The following is a 25,284-nucleotide window of genomic DNA, read 5'->3' on the forward strand; positions in this document are numbered from 1 at the left end:
TTTGCCAGGCCCCCCCCCCACTTAACGGAGGGAAATGCAAATGCGGCCGGAGCGCTGTCGGTGCCGTGCCTGCTCCCTTTGCACGCGTTTGCCGCCCTCGGATCCGCCGGGGGGTCGAAACGGCGCTTCGGCGGCGGGTTCGGCCTCTCGGTGGATTTAGTTTGCATTACTCTTTGTGTCTAAGCAAAACAGCTACGCTGTTGGGTCTGCCCAGCAAGTGATGAAGGAGCCAAACAGGGTGGCTCATAGGATGTTGCTTTTCTCCAGTCCAATGGGATCTTGCAGGTAAGAAACTGAACAGTAAGGGTTGCTTGGTAGAATCTGGATTACCGTGAAGAATTTATCCGATACTCAGCAATATCCCCACTTATAAATTCACTTTTTTTACCTTTGATGTAATGTAACTGTATCTCCATGAGATCCGGCCATTCATTTTGTCAGGACATATATTTTTAAGTGTATCTCCCAAACTGCACATGCTACAGTCCTAATATATTGCACCTTACAGAGGGAATTCTGTCTTTTTACATGATGCCACATTTGGGGTGAGTCTTAGACAACTTCCCAGAAATCCCAGAATTATGTCCAATAACCTTTTTTTTTTTTTTTTTTTTGCTACGACAGTAATTAAGGTACAGTCTCATAAAGGAGTTTCAGCATGAGCCCTATACTGTTAGTTCACGAGCGTAAATAGCTGGATGCTGGGTTGTTAGTGGAGATTCTGGAAATATGCTCAGTGTCAGAAGGATCTTGGATATTGGCATTCATGAAATACTGCTTTAATACAGTGTCTTTTTGCTGTACCCACTTTTCAAAACGAAATTAAACTTTGATTTGGGCCCAGGAAGATGTGCAGGTAATTGCCAATATAATTGCACTTTTGACCAGAGGTCTTTTCTCCTCATATTTATGGGGTTGAGATAAGGACTCGGAAGGCCTGGCAAACAGGTAGCCTCTATCTTTCTGCGCTCTTTTTGTGCGAACTTCTCGATGTTCTTCTGTCACTCGAGATCCATTCCATGTCATTAAGGGTGAAGAACCCGCACTCACGGCCCATAACCCTCACCATCCATCACCTCCTGCTCGGCTTCGTGGCGAACCGGCTACTCACCTGCTCGTGCCTTTTACTGCAAAATCGTGATGTTACAAGTTGTACCGCAGAAATCGTGATGGTGCAATTTGTTCTGCGAGCTTAAAATGTACCTTTTTCAAGCAATCTTCATTTGGCAATTCTCCCTGCAAAAACCCTGCAGGAGCCACCGAAAAGGTACCCTAGGAGGCGTTAGGTGTGTTTCCTGCTTTCTGCGGGAGGCCCTCCCCTCTGAGCAGAGGTGTGATCCTTTGTCCTCGGGGACAGGCCAGAGGTGAAGGTGCAGGGCAGCAGTTCCTTCCACTCTACGCGACTCATGGAAGTAACACCCTTAACCCCCAACCGGAGCTGGATCTGCTCCAAGAGTGTCGACACGAACAACACACGTCTGTTTCCAGCTCCGCTACGGGTGGGGAGCAGAAAAAGAGTCCGAAATCGTGCGCGTTGCAGCACGAGAAACGGGTGTTCCCTCATCCACATAAAAATGTCAGTGTTTGCAGGGTGGAAGAAGATGGAAGGCGGGCGGAAATCCACCTTGGATTAGATTGCTTTTCCACAACACCCCTCCCTATCCCACACTGTCCATCGTCATGTATGCTGAGCTGCGGAGTCGCTCCCGAACCCGAGCACCGGCATCTTGCTTTAGCTGAGCCGCACACTAAGAGCTTCCAGTTCCCACTTTGCAGATGACGGGCCTCGTGGTGAGGCGCGGCATAAACACGGCGACGTGCATCCCCAAAGGCTCTCGTGCCACCTTTTAGTTGTAAATCTCTGAAAAGCCTTGTTTCATGTGGTCCTTCCGGAAAGAGCCATGTAATTACTCCCTGGGATCCCTCTGCTCCGCACTCCCTACTGCACACACCCCAAGGAGAGACAGAGACGTCAAGAAAATTATTATTTGGTTGCCTCGCGGGCCCTTTTATCCAAAGTGACTGGCTTGTAATTTTGAACTTTGTACGCCTTAATGTCCTCGCTGAAGCAAATCAGATGTAATAAACAGTCACCGTGCGATTAACGTCAGGGCCGGGGACCGAAGCGTTGCCGGGAACTACACTTTTCCGCTAACCGCGTGGTTTGGGGTCCTGCCCCGTCCTGTGCGCACTTATGGCCTGTACTGTTTTAGTTAAACGGTTGGGAAGTGGCAATATGCAGTTATTTTACTGTAAATTAAAGTTATTTTAGTGTAAAGGCACGCCCGGAAAAGTGCGCTGTCGTTGACCCCATGTGATGTTAACCGGACTGTATGTGGCGAGGGTCCAAAAGTATAGGTCTGCATCACCCTTGGCAACACAATCACGAAATCAGGAAGGACATAGTAGAAGCGGGAAGTGCCTGCCGTTGCCTTCAGCAGCAGTTCTCTGCATGTTTTGTCACGGAGATCTTGTGCTCTCCTCGCTTTAGGGGCAAGAGGGTCCTCGGGATTGGAGCCTTGCCACTGACACGGGGCGTGAGCTCCCCGGGTGACTCCAGAACCGCCCGGTAATCGCTTCCACGTGACGGAGCGATCGGGGGGGTGTGACCACGTCAGAAACAATGTTCTCATCTGTGGTACAATCTACCCTACTGGGAGGAGCAATATTATGAATCAGTAATTTGCTCTTGTCCTGCCCTGATAAGGGCTTCATGTCCTTAGATGCCACTGAGGACCTTAACTGCAGGCGGACTCACTCTCGTTTAAATGCACAGTCATTTCCAAATGGAATTCAGATTTCTTCTTTCTTTTCTTTCCTTTTTTCCTGGGATTGACCTATTTACATTTATTTATTCACATTCAGTCCTTTAGCCGATGCCTTTATTCAAGGCAACTTACAGTAAGCTACTTACACTGATTTGGCCATGTATACAGCTGAGTCATGGGGGCGTGGTGGCGCAGTGGGTTGGACCGGGTCCTGCTCTCCGGTGGGTCTGGGGTTCGAGTCCCGCTTGGGGCGCCTTGTAACGGACTGGCGTCCCGTCCTGGGTGTGTCCCCTCCCCCTCCGGCCTTACATCCTGTGTTGCCGGGTAGGCTCCGGTTCCCCGCGACCCCATATGGGACAACCAGTTCAGAAAGTGTGTGTGTGTGTGTGTGTGTGTGTGTGTGTCTGTGTACAGCTGAGTCATTTTTACTGTATCAATTAAGGGTAAGTATCTTGGTCAAGGGCTCCACAGAAGGAGGTTGGATCCGAACCCCGTGCGTCATTCGTAAGGGAGTGGCTCTAGTCACTGTGCCACCTGCTGTCCGCCCTCCCCAACCCCCCAATACACTATTCAGATTTGCTTCGAAGTTCAAGTTTTTTTTTCTGACAATGTTTTGACACCTTTTCCTGGGATGCACAAGGCTGGCCTACAACTTCGATACAGAATAAAACATAAATAAATCATCTTATAATTATCACCCAATGTCCCACGACGACCTCAGCTGACGCTTCCCAGCGGTAAGACTGGTTCCCTTGAAATTTCTCGGTGTGTGTATGTTAGCAGATGCACATCTGTGTCTAAGTGTGTGTGCTTGATGGGAGTGTGAGTGTCACTGGGTGTGTGTGTGCGTGGACCTATGAGTACAAGGACATGCTACAAGGTCTCGGGGACGGCGACTCGGCCCCCTGCAGACAACCCGGAGGGTGCGGCCTCATCCGCTTTCCAACGTGCTGTTGTCCCACTGCCCCCCTGCAGATGTGAACGAGTGTGTGACCAACACACACAGCTGCCAGGCCAGCGAGAGGTGCCTCAACACCGTGGGCTCCTTCATGTGCGAGAAGCAGACCACGTGCCCCGCCGGACACCAGCTGAAGAACGACGCGTGCGTGGGTGCGTCCCGCCCCCTTCGCTTTTAAAGCTGCTCGTGAAAGCAGCTCACACACCTCAAAATCCATTTTTACTTCCTGGAGATGCACGTCCAGCGTAGTAGTACCTGGAAATTATCGAGAAGATTGGTGGTCTTCGTAGCTCGGGTTGTTGATTGAGGTGTTCAGCAGTTCACCGAGTAGTAGTGCCTTATAGTGGTTTAACATCAGCGCTCCCTTCTGGGTTCATGCTTTGTTTTACTTATTTGTCTGACGCATTCCCCATTTGCTCGCAGTGTAAGGTTACTTACACTGATTTACCCATTCTTATAGCAGGAACATTTTTACTGTGTCAGTTCAGGGTAAGTACCTTGGCATTAAGATCCAAACTGTGGACTTTGGAGTGTAAGGGACAGTACTAAACGCTGTGCAATGTCCTCCACAAGGACTGTGAGCAAACATGAGTGAAACGGCGCGATCGGCGCTGATGGGGATGTGTTGTCAGAGCGTGATGCTTCTTGTTCGGGTGGGGTACCACGCAATAGTCAGTCCTGGGAAGCCCCACCTTGGGAGCCTCTCCGGGACGTTAAACACGGGGGTGTTAAGCTCAGAGAAAGGAACATTCCGGAAGAGGGCCACTTAAAGGACCAGCTATGCCCTTATACGGGAATACAGCGAAAGAGAAGTGGTATAAATAGCACCGCTATCGATAAGATTGTCACCATGAGTAGCAACAGCTGGACAAACGGTTAATGAGTGTTGGCGGTGAGGGTGACCCAGACGTTTTACATTTAATGCTTTTTTCCTCCCTGCCGCAGCTCTGTTCCTAGTGGTGCCCTGGTAGCAATTTCAAGTTCGGTTCCCTTTACCCGCCCCCCGCCGTCACTCAGATCTCACTCGTCGAGGATCAGCGGAGTTAACGTAGAGCCGCGGCGGCCGCCCCGCCGTCCCTGAGGAGACGCACGCCGATAGCAGCGGCCCTCGATAGCGCTGGCTGAGCTTATTTGTCCGACGCGGTGACTAGCTAGCTATGCCTACAGCTACATGTAGGCCTCGGGTGCTGAAACCCCTGAGCTCTGAGGTTCCGGGCAACGCAGGGATGCGGGAAGACTAAAAAACGTGGTCCGTGATTAGGGTAATATTTGGCAGCAGGGATCTGAGAAGGCTAAGAAACGTGGTCCATGATGAAGGTAATATTTGGCCGCCTGGGAAACCGGGGAATAAGCTACTTATCCGCATGAAAGAGATCAGGAGTTGCGTCGAGAAGACGACTCGGCCGGAAAAGGACAAGTTAAGATCTCAGAAACAGCTCCCCTAACAACCGCGCTGCGTGTTTCGCTGCGCTGCTGAGAGTTTGGCGTCGTCGCGCAAAATCGCTATCGGGCGCCTCGCGTTTCCGGCGTTGCCGGTTTTCCTGGACAACCGTTGTAGCATTTCGCCGTCAACGTTACTGCAGGCGCGATGGCGAAGTATGACGTCCTGACGCAATTTATATGTAGAGAAGTGTTTGTTTGGAGAAGATTTTCTGCTCTCTTCTCACACGGAACGTTGACGCGCGACGGCAGTCAGTCCTGAAGACACAGTGACACCTGGTGACGGGAGAGTGAAGGACACGCGCGAAGTCGATGATGCCGCAGCCTCTTTTTCCGAGTTTCCCCCTATAATTTCAGGCCTGTCTAATCAAAACATACCCCGTAGAAAATTAGACAGCATAACATTAACATCGGCAGCTAGTAATTCCGGGCGATGAATGTTTTCGCTTCCCGTCGCGTGCGGTCGTCTCAGTCGCGCTGATGCGTTTTCGTCTCTTTGTCGGCCGCAGATGTGGACGAGTGCGCGGCGGGGTCTGACGGCTGCGCGGCGGGCTTCGAGTGCCAGAACACGGTCGGCTCCTTCTCCTGCAATCCCCGGCAGCGCTGCTTCACTGGCTTCACCCAGGATGCCCATGGCAACTGCATCGGTAAGAGCCCCTGCTGTAGAGCCCCCTGCTGGAGGATCAAGGACATACTGGGGGCTGTCTAAAAATAAACTCATCGCCAGGGGTGTCGGTACAAGGAGCACTGGCTCCATCGCAGCACGTAGCGAAAGGAAATTGAGCCCTCCTGCACACGACAGGAGAAAGAGCAGGGGTGGGAGATTACACCACTGCGCCGTAGCAGTTGCAGGTAAATGGGAGATGATTTCACGTGGTCTCAGCCCTCTGCTGTGCACCCCCATCTCCCCAACACCAGCAGGCATTCTACCCTTTGTCCCTCATCCCCGGGTCCATATCTCCGCCTCCATCTCTCCAGTCCTGCCTCTCGAACCCAACCCCTCCACCGTCCCACCCCTGCTTCTCTGTCTACCTTCTGCGTCCACACGTTCAGCCTCATCTCTCCCTGACGCCTCCTGTCCATCGTCTCCTCCTCAATCACCGTGTCTCCTTGCACTTAGACATCGACGAGTGCGTCAGCGTGGAGGAGCCCTGCAACTCTGGGTTCAACTGCATCAACACGGTGGGGTCGTACACCTGTCAGCGCAAGATCATCCTGTGCAGCCAGGGATACCACGTTAGTGAGGACGGGGCCCGGTGTGTCGGTGAGGACTGGCCCTGGGGCTCGGCTCTCCACTGCCGTCACGCTTCTCCTCTAAAGAACTAATTACACACAAGAACGGCCTTCCGCGAAATCAGCAGTGATTCAGTGTTTAACAGAATGAAACAGTGAGATACAGCAGCTCCAGAAATCCAGTGAAAATATCGATTGTAACGAAGCTTAGTGCTCTGAAGCTTAGTGAATGCCATACAGTGTGTGTGTGTGTGTGTGTGTGTGTGTGTGAGTGTGCGCGCGCACGTGCGTATCTGTCACCACTTCCTCTGTTCAGTCCAGTCGTTATGCTTCACGTGCTTTGTATCCAGATGTGGATCAATGTCAGACCGGTAAATGTTGCAGGCAGGGTCAGTGTGTACATGACTCTACCCCATGCTCCACCCCCTCTATGTAATCTCTCACTCATGCTTTCTGTCCAGATGTTGATGGATGTTTACTGAGTTAGTGCTGTAGGCAGGGCTAGTGCGTACGTGGCTCCACTCTTTTGCCCCACCCCTTGTCCCTGGATTTAACCTCCACCCCTATACTTCATGTCCAGATGTGGACGAGTGTCATACGGGTGTCCATCGCTGTGGGGAGGGCCAGATCTGCCAGAACCTGCCCGGCACGTACCGCTGCGACTGCCAGACGGGCTACCAGTACGACATGATCCGGAGAGTGTGTGTGGGTACGTATCCCAGCGGAGCGGGACAGGCGCAGATGGGCGGTGGGTGGAAAAACACTGAAATGAGCCAAAGGTACCTGGTTAACCTGTGTGAAGAATGATTTGTGTTTCCCTGGGAAATAAACAATTGTACCTTTGGTTATACCTGGCAGCAGTAGCAGTAGGCCAAGGGCGCCGCCGATACACAGTGGTACACGCCAATTCATTAGGAGAACAAGCTGCGGGGAAGGGCGACTCTTCTGCCGAATGGGGGACATTTTCCACCAGTGCATGACTTATGACTTGTATGAGATGCAAACAGCAAGGCTGATGCCTAAGGGTTCTGACTCACCGCAGCCTGTTGGACCCCAGGGGGAGCCGGCACTACTGAAACTGCTATAAATATATAAAGGACGGTACTTCTGCTTTCAAACTGCCACCCTGGGTCCCGTCCCCTTGGCATGGGTGGCTTTAATCCTCTGGCAGCATGGTGGTCCAGCTAGTAGTATGTGTCTCATAGTGCCTGGGTGGTGCAAGAGGACATGGGTTTGATCCCTGCTCAGTCTGTGCATGTTCTCCCCGTGTGGGTGTCCTCTGGGTGCTCTGGTTTCCTCCCACAGTCCAAAGACATGCTGTTCAAGTTCACCCATAGTGTGTGAGTGACAGAGAGAGTGTGTTCCGCTGATGTATGGATGAGTGACCCAGTATAAGTAGTGTATCTAACAGTGTAAGTCACCGCGGTGAATAAGGTGTGTGGGCAACAGACCAGTTAAAGACCATTTAAAGTTAGTACCTGACCAGCACAGGTCCCATCATGTGCAACAGTCTCTGTAGTTGTCAGTGTTTGTTCTGAGAGCATCCCATGATGCGTACTGAGATCTGGAAAATTCATGCATTCTGCATCGATAGTTCGTTACTCTGGTAAATAATAAGCTTGAGTGCAGCATACATAGTTCAACCATAACACTGGAGAAGGAACACAAAATTAAAGAAAAAAGTCTTCAGGCTGAGACTGAACGGTCATTCCTGATTCCACCCGGCATGTTATTCCAGAAGCTGGGTGCTCTATAGCTGAAACCCGACCCTCCCACTGAATTCTGCTCTCCATCCCTCTCTCTGGCAGATGTGAATGAGTGCTGGCGTTACCCGGGGCGCCTGTGCGCCCAGACATGTGAGAATTCCCCCGGGTCGTACCGCTGCTCCTGCACAGCAGGCTTCACGCTGGCCTACGACGGCAAGAACTGTGAAGGTACCATCCTCACATGTGTGCGCTGCCGAGTCCCTTCAGGGAACGCAACGACACGCCTCGGTCTAGCCCACCCCACACCCCTCACCCCACCAGGAGAGCTAGCACTGATAGAGGCACTTCAGATGCGCCGGCTGTCAGCGAGGCCTCCCAGCTCCACCGCAACCTGCATACCCACTGAGGCCAGGGTTCCTGGCTTGTTGAGACTCTGTCGGCAGGAAGAGCACAAAGTCGCTCCCTCGCTCCCTGTTCTCCACTGTAGCAGGTCCCGTTGACATTTGTGAAACACACCTGTCAGCCAGGTGATGTACCAGACAACCTGTCATGGTTGCAGCGGGTTGAAATGCTGAAACAGTCCGTCACACACCTGCGTAAAATTCATTTCCATTCCGGTGTTTGCTCTCTGATGGCAATGCATAAATTGTACTTTTGCTGAGATGTACGTCGCTTTGGACACAAGCGTCTGCTAAATGAATAAATGTTAATGTAAATGTAAATAATGCAGCTTTAAATGTTGCATTCTATCCAGATGTCAACGAATGCAACAACAACCCGTGCAGCCAGGAGTGCGCCAATATATACGGCTCGTACCAGTGCTACTGCCGGCAAGGCTTCTACCTGAAGGAGGATGGGCACACCTGCGAAGGTAAGACCAAGCAGCTGTGTTTCCAGTGTTATATTGGATTTTACTGCATGATGGCACAGCGGGTAGCGCTGGTGATGCACAGTACATTCGATGTCCAGTCTAAATGTATGTTGTTTGCATATTCTCCCTGTTTTGATATGGGTGTCCACCAAGTGCTCTGGTTTCCTCCCACAGTCCAAACACATATGCTTCAGGTGAACCGGTGACTCTAAATTGCCCTTTCTGTGTAGGAATGTGAATGACTGTGTGAATGTCCTCTAATGGACTGATGTCCCATCCAGGACGTACCCTCCCTTATGCCCTATGCTTCCGGGATAGACTCTGTGAAGACTGTGATCCTCCATTGGACAATCGGTTATCGACAGAGAGCACCAGTTTGTTAGCCTGTTTATTGTTATCTGTTTATTTAGCTCTGCATTTACTTATCCACCCGTTCATCGAATTTTCGTAACTGCTTGTCCTGAGCTTTTCTATTTATTTTGACGCTATCGTTATTAGTTTCCTTTACAACATATTCTTGTCCATAAAGTTGTTCAGCTATTGCTTGGGCAATACAAGTGTATAAAATTTGTCGCCAAATAAAGTGAAAGCACCTGCAAATGAAAACTGAGTAGACTAGATGCTACGCAGTTCATTGACGGATTGCATATTTTCTGTTATTTTAGCCATGTTGGGAAGATCACAGTGACCTGCTAACTTCAGAGTAACAAACAATAGGATGTTTTCTGAATGTTGACAGTATGCACTTGCATTAACTGGAGCAGAAGAATTCTGATGGGACTGCAGTGTAAAGAGAAAGGCCGCTTTGAATATCAAGTGTAAAGATTAAGGCCGCTCACTGGTGTTATGTTCGATAGCCAGGTATTGATCGCGTGATGATGTAGAGCTTGCCGGAGTGGACGCGTCCGATCGATGCTGTCCTCATTTATGTCATAAGGCGTTGATTTCTCTCTGCACTCAGTGACACGGCTCAAAGCTCCTTGACCAAAGGGAAGTTCCGCAAGGGTCTCGGTTCTGGTCCGTGCGGCTTCTCCCGATTGGCTATTGGGAAGGTCAAGTGGCCATTGCCTGATGGCGTCTCAGACTGACCGGCCTGCCACTTTGCTCGGCTTGCAGACATTGACGAGTGCTCCCAGAGCATCGGCCACCTGTGCGCCTTCCGCTGCGTCAACGTCCCAGGAAGCTACCAGTGCGCCTGCCCCCCGCATGGCTACTCCATGTCCCCCAACGGACGCACCTGCAGAGGTGAGCACCTACCTGCTGACCCCTCACCCCACCTTCAACCTTTCAGTGCACTGACCAACCTTGGGACATTCTATCAACTCAATCACCTGAGCTGTGAGGGATCGTAAAGGATCAGAGGGATCTGGAGTAGAACCCACAAAGGCTCCAAGTGCCACTAAAGGACACAGTCATTACATGGTCAACGATGGCGCGCTTTAACGACTGTGCTATTTTTCAGCCCGTTCACTAATGGTCACTTTAGGAACCGCGCTCATATGTAAGTGTCTTTATATTAAGGTCACATTTATGATGATACTGTGTGTTACCCACAGACAAAAAAAAAATGAATAAATATCAGTTTTTATTATTATTGCAAATTACAAACATTATAATGCATAGCAAACTTTAAAGAAAAAAAATGCAGGCCCTTTAAGTTTTCTGTATTGAAATTAGGAGAGGGTAATACTTTCTTAATCTCTGTTGGGAAATTCACACATTAATTGTAAAGGGATTGTGAAATAGACATATGTTTCTATTTTTATTCTCTGTTAAAGTGTATTGTCTATATTCTGTAACAGATGACATCATAAATGGGGGTAAAAAATTATTACAGAAGGTTTTTAAAATAGTGTGCCATTCTAGGCATGCCGGCTTCAGTAAGTGACAAGGTGATGAGCAGAAACAGACATTATAATGTTTTTTACTGAACTGCTTTTTTTTTGGGCGGGGGGGCACATAAAAATAGCAGAATTATTTCTGAAATACATACACATATCTTTTATTTACACACACACACACATTTCCAGAACTGCTTGTCCCCTACGGGGTCGCAGGGAACCAGAGCCAACCCGGTAACACAGGGCGTAAGGCCAGAGAGGGAGGGGACACACCCAGGACGGGACGCCAGCCCGTCGCAAGGCATCCCAAGCGGGACTCGAACCCCAGACCCACTGGAGAGCAGGACTGCGGTCCAACCCACTGCGCCACTGTGCCCCGTTTTCTTTTATTTATATTTTATCCTATATTGTATTGTGAATGCTTTATGTCAAAGGACGTCATTGACAAAATAAGGCATTTTCAGACATTATTTTAAAATAATGCCCCCCTTTGGTCCTTAACCCTCATGTTAACTAAGCAACGACTGCATTTCATATTCATATCTCACTGTCCGCATGTCATCATTCATAGCAAGTAGCCAATCATTAAAAAAGAACATTCCCAGCTGTGTATGAGGATCAACACTGTAACTACCCAGCTGTATAAATGGGTAAATAATTGTAAGCTTGTGATAACTGTAACTTTAACACTGTAAGTCGCTTTGGAGAAAAGCGTCAGCTAAATGAAAAAATGTAAGTCGTTTTAGAGGAAAATGTGTAAACGTAAAAGTAAATGATCCCTTTGACATCTGTGGGTGTGACACTGAAGTCGGTGTAAGTCAGCGCTGCAATAGCCATCCGACCCCTTCCTGAGGTACACAACCCTGAATCGGAGATGGGCGATTCATGAGGTGAGGAGCCCAGGAGAAGTGTTTGGGTCCCTGAGGGTTCGAATCTGCAAGCTGGAAATGAATTAGAAAGTCGATTGAAGCTGGCGAGGTGTAGCGGGCGCCGCATCGCTAAAATGAGATGCATAATTAATTACCGCTGGTGGGCTGCTGTCAACCCGTGGATGGAATGAAAGGAGTCTCCCGGTCAGGGCTGCCTGCGCGGGGGCTTCGGACAGGTCTAAGCTGACGCAAAAAGACCTCTGTTTCCTACGTCCAACCGGCCTCAGGGCACCGCATTTAAGACCCACTTCCAAGAGTCTGAGGCCTTCAGCAAACATAGGCACCTATGCAGATGGAGATTATTTCCAGATTTCCTCCAGGGCAGCAGGTGGCGTAGTGGTTAGAGTCTCAAAGGACCAAGGACTGAATCCCAGCTCCTGCTGTAGTACCCATGATCAAGGTACTTAGTCTGAATTAATACAGTAAAAAAACACCCTGATTTACAAATGGATAAATCACTGTAACTTCGTGCACAAACCTCATGCTAAAAGTGGCGTCGGAGAAAATCTAAAATCAGTACAGCGTAAACGTGTAAAATTTCTGCAGTATACCGCATGTTTTACAGAGCACCATGCCTGTGGGTACTGCGTTTGCTTTCCGAATGTTGGTTTCGAACATAACAGCTCATGAACGCAAATATAGTTCAGAATTGAATGCACTGCAGGATTCAGAAGAACAGCAACATTTATCAGGTAGAGCAGTGAGCAGCGTGTAGTGGCTTCAGCCACTATCTTTGTATCTGAAGGACCCAGGTTTGAATTGCAGTATCCGTGATCAAGATACTTACCCTGAACAGATGCAGTAACAATTCCCCAGCTGTACAAATGGACAGTGTGAGCAGTTTGCCATGATGTCACTTTGGAGAAAAGAGTATGATAAATGAATAAATGTAAGCTCACCATGGCTCCAGAAGCTTCTGTTGCAGATCCGTTTCTATGACCTGCGTTTAATGCTCTGTCTCGCTTGCCCTCTTGTGCGATGATGCATTTTCGCTCGTGACCCCCTGACCCCGTGTGTTTTTCCACAGACATAGACGAGTGCTCCCTTGGAGCCCACAACTGCAGCGCCACTGAAACCTGCTACAACATCCAGGGCAGTTTCCGGTGCCTGTCCTTCAGCTGCCCGCAGAACTACCGCAGGGTGTCGGACACGTGAGTGCCGTCCAAGGGCAACCCGCTGACTGCGCCCGCTTGGGTTCCCAAAAGAGATCCCAGTTCCACGTGCCCTCAGTGGCGCCCGTAACAAAATGGCTCAAGTCACAGTTTCTGCGATTCAGAACCACAGCGAACTGTAGATGGTGTAGCGGTTAATGCTGTTGCTTTCCAAGCTGAAGGTCCATTGTTTGAATCCCCCTCTTGATCATGGTTTTTTGCCCTGGATTGGCTTAGTTAGAATACCCTGTTTAAACGCGAAGATCAGTGTAAAGCTGAGTATCTATAGTTGTCAGTCGCCTTGAAGAAAAGTTGAATAAAGAAGAATAATAACTGATGTAGCATGTGCAGGGGGGGCGCAGTGGCGCAGTGGGTTGGACCGGGTCCTGCTCTCCAGTGGGTCTGGGGTTTCAGTCCCGCTTGGGCTGCCTTGCGACGGACTGGCATCCCGTCCTGGGTGCGTCCCCTCCCCTTCCAGCCTTTCGCCCTGTGTTGCCGGGTTAGGCTCCGTTACCCCGTATGGGACAAGTGGTTTCAGGTGATGTGTGTGTGTGTGTGTGTGTGTGTGCGCGTGTGCAGGGGGACATGGGCACAGCATTTCACAGTGCTAACTGCACTGAGGCACACTGAGATTGTGGAAGCCTGCATGTGCAGTAACACAAAGTACATGATGTTGAGGGGGCCTTTACTGTCACTGGAAACAATAGCGTGACTCCTTTTTCTCCAGTGGGACATGGTCCTGCTTTGGCAACATGATGAGATCTGGCCTACAAGGATGTTTATGAGCTGCACATCAGCTGCCACAGTGGAATGAAACTGGGCAAGAGAAAGGAGAATGACTAAATACACACACCATCTGAACCGCTTGTCCCATACAGGGTCACGGGGAGCCGGAGCCTAACCCGGCAACACAGGGCGTAGGGCCGGAGGGGGAGGGGATACACCCAGGACGGGACGCCAGTCCGTCACAAGGCACCCCAAGCAGGACTTGAACCCCAGACCCACCAGAGAGCAGAACCCGGTCCAACCCGCTGCGCCACCGCACCCCCCGAATGACTAAATAATGAGAAAATATTAAAAAGTGTTTCACCTGAAAATACTAATACTCATTTGAGGGGGACGCAGTAGTGCAGCGTGTTTGGCCGGGTCCCACTTTCTGGCGGGTCTGGGGTTCGAGTCCTGCTTGAGGTGCCTTGTGGCGGACTGGCGTCCCATCCTGGGTGTGCCCCTCCCCCCCAGCCTTACACCCTGTGTTGCCGAGTTAGGCTCCAGTTTCCTGCAACCCACTCGGGACCAGCAGTTTAAGACAGTGTGTGTGTGTGTGTGTGTGTGTAATTTCTCATTTGTAAATGACAAAAAAACTGGCCGTAAGGAAACAGCCAATTCATCACATAAACATACTTGTCAGTATCTGATCATTTTCAGTGTGCCATCAAAAAGTGCAATAATTGACATGTATCTCTTTTTGCTGAGTAGGTTTTATAAAAGTCTTGGATATGGCTGTAATAAAATTAATAATATCTTGAATCAAATCAGTTTGGGGAAGCTCAGTCACACTCCATGCTTCCTCCTGCTCGCCCTCCTCTGAGTGTGTATTGCTGCCAACTATTGGCCAAAAGCAGAAATACAGACCATTTTCAGTCTGCAACATAGACATTTTAGAAATTGGAATAATAAAAACAATGCAATTAAAATACATTATTTGGTAAATGTTTGTATCTTCAGAAGTCTGTAACTTGGATGTTCATAACGTGAGATACAAGTGCACACAGGAGGGTTCAGCTGCTTTGTGGTGCGTTCGGGAATCACAGTATTTCAGGGCTGAACTTGGGGATAGCGCACCGGTACAAACAGTACATATTGTAAAGTGATGATCTGCAAGCCTACAGGTGGCATCGGTCACACACATTTACATCCATTCATTTAGCTGACGCTTTTTTCCAAAGCAACCTACGTTGTTAAGGTGATTACAATTATTTACCTATTTATGCAGCTGGGTAATTTTACTGGAGCAATTCAGGGTAAGTACCTTGCTCAATGGTACTACAGCCAGAGGTGGGAATCCAAAGGCAGTAGCTCTAACCCCTACACTACCAGCTGTCCCTACTGTCCTACAGCTGTCCCTGTCCCTGTCCCTGTCCCTATAGCTGCCCACTACCAGTTGTACACACCGCCCTCCCCTGGTCTATACCATGGATCAGTGGCTTAGCTGATGTGGTTTTCGTTCATGTCCCGCAGACGCTGTGAGCGCATCAGTTGCCCCAACTTCATGGACTGCCAGAACTCACCACTGCGTATCACCTACTATCAGCTGAGTTTCCAGACGAACATCCTCATCCCTGCCCAGATTTTCCGCATTGGGCCATCCCCGGCCTACTCGGGAGACAACATCATCATCAGCATTACTCGGGGGAACGAGGAGAACTACTTCAGCACCCGCAAGCTCAACGCCTTCACGGGTGCCGTCTACCTGCAGCGGCAGGTGCGCGAGCCCCGCGACTTCCTAATCGACGTGGAGATGAAGCTGCTGCGCCAGGGGACCTTCACCACCTTCCTGGCTCGGATCTATGTTTTCATCACAACCCACTCCCTCTAGAATACCGGCTGGGGAGTGGGGGGCGGGGGGTGGATCTCTCAAGGTGCTAAAGCCAGGAATCCAGAAACTCTCTAAGCATTGCTTACACTGCAACAGGGGCCTCTTAGTGCTGGGGCTTCAGACCTGATCTGGGGCCGGTGTGTTAGACGTTTCTTCAGCCCGCATGATAACTCCAAGCACTGACACAGTGTGTTTATGAATGTGCTTGAATTATTAGATTTCTATTTTTAAATTACAAAAGATGAGTACTGGTGTCCCGTTCATGATGTTCCCTGCCTCACGCCCTATGCGGAGGATAGACTAGGATAGGCTCTGGACCACCTCATCCCTGCAATCAACAAGCAGTTTGTGAAAATGGTAAAAAATAAAGATAGTCCTCAACTTACAACATGTGCAGGTTACGACCATTTGAACTTACGACCGTCATCCCATTGACCATATTGTATTTTTGAGTTACTGTTTGGTTTTCTTATCAAATGACACCTGATCCATAAGATTCTTATGAAGTTCTTATAAGCGAAAGGGAAAATAACAGTGCGGCGTGAAAATATAACACTTTGCTGTTAATTATTATTGCTATTGTTGTTGGATATTAGTATTAACTCGAAAATAAAAGTTAAAAATATAACAAAGCTTTATTACACAACATAGCATTTCTGCATGCTAACTGCTTATATCATATATTCTTATGGTTTACATATAATACAATAAAACGAGACTTCGAGAAAATCGTCTTACGATGAGGTCATTACAATGGGTCCATGTTGTAAGTCGAGGACTTCTTGCAGCTGCATATATCTAAACGATGTACCAATTGGACCAATTGCAAATATATAAATAAATTGGCTGGAGAGACACACTGGCCCTCTGGATTGAGTTTGACACCCCAACTCAGTGGTATGCGCATGCGTACGCCTGTCCGAATGGCCTGTTAAACGAAATATTGCCAAAGACATTATAGTAAGTTCTCTGTAGAAATAAATGTGCGGTTTGGTGGTGTGGATGCACTGATGACACACGGGGCGAAACGGGAAGGAGCGTGCCTGTCCTCGCGCTGCAAAGACATGCCGTCTTCGAGGCGGCGTTACACCGCCAGTGTGCGCCCTCCGCCAAACGCCAGATATATCCGCATATCATTCCTCTCGAACCTCTGCTCGGTGTTTTTGTTCTCTGTAGACCTACAAATGTTACTTGCAGAAAGTCGTCCGTCCTCTTTACGAGACAGTCTGGCGCACGTTACACAAAAGGATGTATAATATTTTTATGCTTGATTTTAAAATGGTATCTCCTTCTTTGAATACTTTTCTAGTACAAAGCGGCTAATCGCTCTGGACACTCGCATGGTGAGCTCATGTGACATAAATAGCAGCACTGAAAATTCTGTTTCGTTTATTGCCGGACACTGGCGTATTACTGTGTCGAAATCATCTCAGGGTAAAAGGAGTTGGAAGAACCCATTTTGCAAGTAGTGCTTTCCATTAAACGCCTTCTGTACAACAGTGTGGTTTTCCACAGTTCTTACTGGTGGTGTGGACGCCGGGTGCTGCGGACGTCTCCAAGGTAACGGGGCAGTTCAACTGATATGACTCCGCTTTAGCACGACTGGAGGGAAAAGGCTGAACAAGTTAAGCATCAGGATTCATATGCTGTGCAGCGTCTGCATCTTAGCGCGTTGAAACCCATGCGCAGTTCGCATGTATGGAGCACTCACAGCGTTTGCATTTTTAGTGGTCAGTTTCAGTGTGGTGGGGGTGCGGTGATGCAGCAGGTTTGGCCGGGTCCCGCTCTCTGGCAGGTCTGGGGTTTGAGTCCTGCTTGGGGTGCCTTGTGATGGACTGGCATCCCGTCCTGGGTGTGTCCCCTTCAGTTCTGTACACTGTGTTGCTCGGGATAAGTGGCTTCAGACAATGTGTGTGTGAGTTTCATTGTGCAGAGATTTGCATTTTCTTGTATTATTGTGCAGTTACGTATTTTCATTTACAGTTATTCATTTAGCAGACGCTTTTCTCCAAAGTAACGTACATCTCAGAGAAAAACACATAGATAAAGATGGGGCATTTAGCCTACTTCCTTGGACTTTAACGCAGACGAAGGTTCATATGTCAAAATTTATGGAAAAATCAAGATCGCCACCGTACCACATGCTTACGTAGGTGGAAAATCAGGCTCCTCTTGCACCCGCAGCACCACAGCCAGCTCGTAACCCCTTCTGGCAGTAGCTAGACAGGAACTTTAAGTCCATGCTGACTTACTGGATTAGCATTGCAGCCAGAAAGCCATGTTCTCATGGACATGGCACAATTATGAGTGGGGCAACGTTGCCACTGGCATGGCCAGGCCTGGACAATCACCTTACCAACAACTCTTTGAGGGTGGACATTTCAGTTTAGTTCAAAGGCCACCAGCGATACTCTACATTACTCTGCCTATAACATCTGGTTGTGTATGTTACCTCGACTTCTGCAGCACTGGGCTGAACCCCCCCACAGTGGCCCAGTGAGGTGTGTAGGGACCACCTTGACCCAAAGACCTCAATTACGGTCTTTGTGGATGTTGCCGTCACCTTAATGATTGTTGACATCTTACCGGTCAAAGAGAAGAGGAAAGGCTGATCTCAAACCAGTACATACAGAATAAATGCTAGATGTTCTTTAGGAAATTACAGTATGAACTCAGTGAACACGACTGAGGAGAAAATCGATATTTCGTAAGAAACACATTTGAGCCGAAGACTGCAGAATTGCATTCACACGTTTCAGGCCTTACAGGATTATTTACAGAACAGATGTTCTGATATTTAATTCCCTCTTGTTGTTCCGTTATCCACACAACTCTTCTGAATAAAATGAAAAAAATAAATTTTCATCAAATGTATGTTCAGTTCAAAGGAAGGTGACAGCATTGATCTCTGTGGGGGACTGCAAAAACTGCTGCTCGGTAAGTCTCTTCAAGATATTAGGATCCTAATCTTCACCGTCTCCTGCAGTGTCAGACCTTCCACACACTTCAAGGTGTTCCACAACAGATAGTTGTGGTAAAGAGCACACGACATTTTTTCTGAAGTGTAAACTGAAGCGATACACCAGGAACACGATGAACCACCTTAGCTAACTGCTAACTGTGCTTGAAACGTTACTGTCAAAGTGTCATGATGTGCACGTCGTCGGAGTTGCGCACATTCCTAGTTGTCCACAACAAGTAAACGTCCTCAAACACAGGCGTAAAATAAATATGAAGTGTGGGTGAATAAATCATCAAGCCAAGACGAACACGCGAAAACCATGGTGCACATTCCAAGAAGCTCATGTTTTTGAAGCGGGTCTCGGAAATACGGCTCGAGTGTGAGAACCGGCCTTGGGGAGGAATCCGTTACATTTCACAAAGGCCGAAGATAGATCCAAGGTGACCTCAGATAAGTTTCTCCAGAGACTGTGGTCTCCTTGTGTCATACGAGGGCATGTCTGGTACAAGGAGTGATGCAATGGACAAAGTCACTCCCTATATTATTCGTTTTTTCCCAGCATACTCAAGAGTAGACAACACTGCGTGAACCAAAATCCACAATAAAAATGAAAAGAAAAATAGTTTCAACTTGCTTCAAAAGTTGAAATGTACATTAACACAGAAACAACCATCTAATTGTTGTACCCAGGCTAACTTCCTCACAATGAGGCCTTGTCCACAAGAAGCTGTCGGTCAAGATGATGTGGATATGGCTTCGGTTGTCCCACCCCCATTAACACGCCACGGCTCTGCTGGTTTAGCTTCTTGTTTGTGGCACAGCTTTTTAAATAACAGGAGGACATCTCCATCTATTGGTCAACTCCATTATGGGAAATAATTCATTTTATGAAGGCATCTTCATCCGCACGGGGTTCATCCGTGAAATAAATTACTTAGAAATACTTTTCAGTTCAGAGTTATTTCCATACTCTTATATTTTTTCTTAAAAAAAAAAACAGACAAATAAATGTATTTTTCTCCTTTGGGAAGCAGGTTTCATAGAGTTTAAGGGTGCCACCTTAGAGGCTGAAGATTCCTGGTTGGAATCTCATTCCTGCTCTTGTGTCCTTGAACAAGGTACAGAAACAAATCTGATCTGTATGAATTGGCCAAACAGGCTGCATTGGATTTTAAGATAATCTTTTAATGGTTTTACTTCTTAGAGAGTGTGTCATGCCTAAACCGGTCTTCACTGATTAATAACTGTACTGCCGCTATTTAATTAGTGATGCAGTAAGTTCTGTACCGTGTAACAGTACTTATTGCATCAATAATTAAATAGTTAATATTTTTTAACATGACAGAGGGATTTTTAAAATTATCTCTGGTGGTCATATGCACAGTAATTTGTGCTATAACACGGTAGATGCAATCCTGTAAAACATTGACTTATGGAAAAATCGTGCAATAAAACTAACAGGGTGTGTGGGGAAAACGGTTTGGGCAGACATCTCAAAACCAGATTAAATCAGTAACCAAACATTAGCAATTTTATTAACAATCCTAATAATTTTAGCACAGTCTGAAAGCATGTTAAGTTCACAATAAATAAATTAGAGCAAGGAAAATATAGGACTTTACCTTGAAAAAGGCAAAGATAAGTTGAATGTAACGTTGAGTCCTTCATGCCAGTTACAACATCACAACAACATGATGTGTTTCTCCTCTTTGCTCAAAATGATTCGTAACATCAAGCATTTCAAATGTTTATGTTTTTAAGCATTCCCCCCCCACCCCCATCACCATTGCACCAACTGGGACAAATTCCTGTCACCTTCCTTACTCTTTTAAAAATGGTATTGACAAGATTTTGTGAAAATTGGAGAAATGAGGAGAACACATTGGGGATGACATCGCGTTATACGGACAATGTTCCCCAATCACGTTCCACCAATTCACATTATGAATCTCACGTAGTAGCAGAAATCACTGCACAGGTGGTCCCTGACTTAGACCAGGGTTACATTCCGCGAAATCCATCATAAGTCGAAAATGCATTTAATACACGTAACCTACTGAACATCATAGCCTAGCATACGTGCGATGGCCATTATGGGCTTGCCTCCTTCATGCTGGGCAATTATCTTGAGTTTCTCCTCAAGAGTAATTGCCCTCTTCTTATTCTGCCCACCAGTAACAGGAGACACAGATGGGCGTTTCTGTGACATTATGGAAGCACTAAAGTAAGTCTGTAAAGTCTGTAAGTCTGTCCAGCTAAATAAGACTGATTTATACTGGGAGGGAAACCAGTGCTGTGGAGTCGGAGTCGGAAGCAATTGTTGGATTACTGGAGTTGGAGTCGGTAAAAATGTACATTACATTTACATTTATTTATTTAGCAGACGCTTTTCTCCAAAGAGACTTTAAATGGACCTCCAATGTACCAACTCCGACTAAATGCACCGTATATGCCAGCGTATAAGTCAACCCCCAAAAATTAGAGGTGTAATATAGGTGAAGGCCTATGGATAAGTTGATCCCCAAAACAATGTGCAACTTGTGTGCGGTCCTGTGGAGTCAGAGTCGGAAGCAATTATTGGGTTACTGGAGTCGGAGTCAAAGGTTTTGTGTACCATCTCCACAGCCCTGGGGAAAACCACATCTTCTGAAACTCTGCAAGCAGAGCCAACAGTAATTCCACACCTAGAAGCGAATGCTTGGAAATGTGGTGATTTTGAGCACAGTTGCTCGAATCCACTGTTTTTAGTTACTGCACCTTAAGTGATGACAATACCATCTGTGCCCAGAGACACTATGTGATGTGTTTGAACTCATCACGCTACTGTGTTCTTTGGATGGTTCGATAGGGCACATGTACACCTTTTCATTTAGCTGATGCCCTTCTGCAAAGTGACTTATAATAATTTACAGCTGATTAATTTTCACTCGAGCAGCGGAAGGTGTACAACGTTGTATATACCTTGCGGCCTCCAAGTGAAGAGGCAGTAGCTCTAACTACTACGCCACCTGCTGCTGCTGCTGGATGTAGCGGCACCTACGTTCAACCTGTTTCTAGAGAAGACTCCTCTTTGCTGGTAGGTGTAGCACTGAAATGTGATGTGGAGGAAAATTCGTTAAAACTTCAACATTTTTAAGGCACTTTTTGCAAGTGGATGCATTTCTACAAAAGAGCGAAATGTGTTGTGACCACTAAATAGAACTGAACACGAAAGAAACTCGGAAGACTGCCTTAGGTACATACAAATAAACTGAACTTATAACAGAAATTCAAAATGCAAGTCCTGAAAAGCACCTGAGGTACTCAGAAATAAATCAAAACTCAAATGTGTACAATCCTCCACGGAATGGAAATGACTGCTTCCTTTTTAGAAAACGAACCAGAGCCTTTTTATTGTGTTTGTAGCTGGAGATAGAATTTAAACGATTTCACCTAATTGCTTTGACCATAAGACCATAGTCATTCTACTGCTAAAGGTGCACAGCATGTATATCCAAGGTTGTATACCTTAATATTATTCTTATATATTAAATGAAGGGTTTTGTCAAAGACGACTTACAGTGATGCGTGATCAGCTTTACGTTGATTTACTCATGTCTTCAGAGTAAGTTCCTTGAGCAAGGGTACTGCAGCAGTAGCAGGGCTTGAACCAACAACCTTCAGGTTGAGAGTATTTCCTTAGCTGTTACCCATCCAGATTCCCCACATTGGTGATACAGTCATATCTCATGTAGGACAGTATATTAGTGTTAGTATTACTGCAGAAACATGATGCTGTGTTTGTGTGCGCACTTATTTAGACATCTTTTGTTGTGTTTGTTATGTGTCGTCACGCTGCTGGGGACTCGGTGACCGCATAGATGTTCTTAGTGACCTCTAGAATGTTCTGTGTTCCAAAGGTTCATGGTCCACTGTCACTGTGATTGAGACAATGTTCTAGAAGGAATTTAAAATAAGATCAATTGTATTATACTATAAAACGAAATAAATTTTTTAAAAAAACAATGCTCTTTGGACGGGGGGTGCAGTGGCGCAGTGGGTTGGACCGCAGTCCTGCTCTCCGGTGGGTCTGGGGTTCAAGTCCCGCTTGGGGTGCCTTGCGACGGACTGGCGTCCCGTCCTGGGTGTGTCCCCTTCCCCCCTCTGGCCTTACGCCCTGTGTTGCCGGGTAGGCTCCGGTTCCCCGTGACCCCGTAAGGGACAAGCGGTTCTGAAAATGTGTGTGTGTGTGCTCTTTGGACGTGCCCTTCCTGGCAGTGGGAGGGCGGACCTTTCCAGCCCATCCAGGTGTGGGCCCACGCACGGGCAGTGCTGCGCCGGGTGGGCTTATCAGGCTGGTTCCAGAGAGTGGGCTCTGTCTTTTTCCACAGGTTCCTCGGAGCCACCGAGACAAGAGGAAGTGAGACTGAGACAAGCAGCCTGAAGTGATGCTCTCAGGAAGCTGTGAAGCTCCAGATAACAGGAGATGAAACGACTTAGTTCGGTTCCTTGGGTGTCATCGGTTTCAGCTCATTTTGGTATCAGCAGAAACACGATTTTCCATGATTGCGCCCTTATTTTCCTCCCTGTCCAGAGGTTTTCTACACGTCTAAAATAGATATTATCGGGTGGTGTTCCACTAACTCTTTTCCTTCAATCTGTGTCTGTAGCAAAGTGCCTGATGGTTGCTGTCTTTCATAATTAAAATGTAGGGCTTGTAAAACAGAATAATTCTTCACATAACTGTCTCATCACACATTGGCAGAGATTTTGCAGTTATTAGGGTTATATTTTGGAAATTGCTAAAACATGGATATTTTCCCCAGACCTTATGTCCAGGATAGACTCTGGACCACCACAGCACTGCACTGGATAAGCAGCTGGATAGACGGACAGATGGATGGATGGATGGATGGACGAGCAGATGCAACGCTCTTTTCATACCCAGTTCACCTCTGAGATTAATAATATATTTCATTTGTTAATTGATCAAGGGTGTCTCAGTCGGAATGGGATTCAAACAAGCAACTTTATCTCTTGAAAGGTTGTCAGTATGTCTACAGGTATCTATAAGACTATAATCTACAAGACCCTGGTTATTGCCCAGAAAAGCATCAGTAGAACCACTCCTAGCTAATTACAAGACTTAATCAGCCGCTACACCCCAACCAGACCCCTTCGCTCATCTACTTCTGCTCGCTTGGTGGTCCCGCACGCTAAGGGTAAAGTATGGATGTTCTTGGTTCTGGCTCTGTTGTGGTGGAACGACCTCCCCCTCTCACTCAGAACTGCTGAATCTCTGTCTACATTCAAGAAGGGTCTGAAAACTCACCTTTTCCTGACTCACTTTGCTCATGATCTCTCCAGCCAACGTATGGTGTAAATGTTCATGCACCGTAACTTTATGATCATGCCCAGACAGACCTTTACACAGCCGCTACTCCTGTATTGTATGTAAATGTCTGTGTACCTTATAAAAAAAAATAAAATTGTAGGAAGGTCATCAAGGATTCGTATATCCTGCATTTTATGCACCTACTCGAGCGATGAACATCGGTGCATAAAGCAGAAAGGAACAAACTAGGTTTACTTAATTATCACATGCCTGCAGCCATGTCTCTTTCTCTTAACGTACTGCACAAATTGTATTTTTGCTTAGATATATGTCGCTTTGGAGAAAAGCATCTGCTAAATGAATTCATTTAGCTGATGCTTTTCTCCAAAGCAACTTCCAACGTTTTACCTCCAATTATTTACCCCTTTATATAGCTGGGTAACTTTCACTGGAGCTCTTCAGGGTAAGTACCTTACTCAAGGTACTACAGCCAGAGGCAGGGATTGAACCTGTGACTTTTAGCTCCACAGGTAGTAGGTCTAACCACTACTCTACCAACTATCCTGGTATTGTATTATTTAACAAACAATAAATATAAAATTATTACATATTTGTCCACCTGTACAATCATCATATTTCCTCCATATCAAGGATGCCGCCGTCAGCCATCGTCAACAACCGTTTGTCTCCAGCAGGGCTGCGGCAAGCCAGAGAAGATATACCCAGGAGGGGACGCCAGTCTATCTCTTGGCACCCCAAGCAGGCCTGAACGCCAGACCTGCTGCGCCAACATGCCCCCCCATATCAAGGTAGTGATTCATATAAAGGTTAACTTGAAAATTTATTAGAATAAAATTTTCTTTTGTTGTATTTACAAGATATGTTTTGTTGTATTACAAAAAAATAAAACTGAATTATGTAAATAATGAAAACAGGCAAATTAAAAAATGTAGATATTTTACTCAGACCTTATGTCTCCAGGATAGACTGTGGGCTGCCACAACACTGAATTGGACGGCTGGATGGATGGATGGATGAATGGATGGATGGATTTTGTGAGCCTTTTTTCAACATCAGTAAATACGACTTGGGTTTGGAGACAAATGAAGGTGCAGTAAAAGGAACGAGAGGACAGCACCACTTAAAGCCCCCCCTGTTTATGGGACCTTCACCACCTGTCACGGCAGTGTGGAGACAGACATGCGGTTCGTGAAAAGCTTGGCCCTGTGCCGCGCGAGTGCGCCACGCCACCCTTTCATCCTCATCCTAAATGAGGGCTTGGAGATAAAAAGGGGGTCATTACCCTCCTGCACGTGATAGATTCCCTGAGGTCTCCAACTCATACGCTTTCATCCCCCCCTCGCACCGCAGCAGCCATCCTGCCGGTCGCACTTCAAACGCCTCTTGGCGCTTCAGCCGAACCCCCGTCATCTGGGTGTTTTTTCTGTGACACCACGAGGAAAGAAATTATAATGAATGACAAGGTGCTGCAAGAGACCTGATTCCTGAAATACA

General features: G+C 47.3%; 1 protein-coding gene across 2 annotated transcripts in view; it reads left to right on the forward strand.

Annotated features, from left to right (window-relative positions):
- fbln2 (fibulin 2) overlaps positions 1-17,145 on the forward strand; it is a 70,554-nt gene extending 53,409 nt beyond the window's left edge. The window contains exons 10-18 of one of the 2 annotated variants that reach the window (XM_029247775.1): positions 3,744-3,878; positions 5,676-5,813; positions 6,287-6,430; positions 6,980-7,108; positions 8,208-8,333; positions 8,860-8,976; positions 10,093-10,221; positions 12,774-12,897; positions 15,136-17,145. In XM_029247775.1, the coding sequence (XP_029103608.1) occupies positions 3,744-3,878; positions 5,676-5,813; positions 6,287-6,430; positions 6,980-7,108; positions 8,208-8,333; positions 8,860-8,976; positions 10,093-10,221; positions 12,774-12,897; positions 15,136-15,493 (1,400 nt within the window). In that variant the 3' untranslated portion in view covers positions 15,494-17,145. The remainder of the gene's footprint in view (positions 1-3,743; positions 3,879-5,675; positions 5,814-6,286; positions 6,431-6,979; positions 7,109-8,207; positions 8,334-8,859; positions 8,977-10,092; positions 10,222-12,773; positions 12,898-15,135) is intronic. The other variant, XM_029247776.1, reaches the window with a different exon arrangement.
- The last annotated feature ends 8,139 nt before the right edge of the window (positions 17,146-25,284 follow it).

This window comes from Scleropages formosus, chromosome 22, assembly GCF_900964775.1.
Source record: "Scleropages formosus chromosome 22, fSclFor1.1, whole genome shotgun sequence".
Lineage (NCBI taxonomy): Eukaryota > Metazoa > Chordata > Actinopteri > Osteoglossiformes > Osteoglossidae > Scleropages > Scleropages formosus.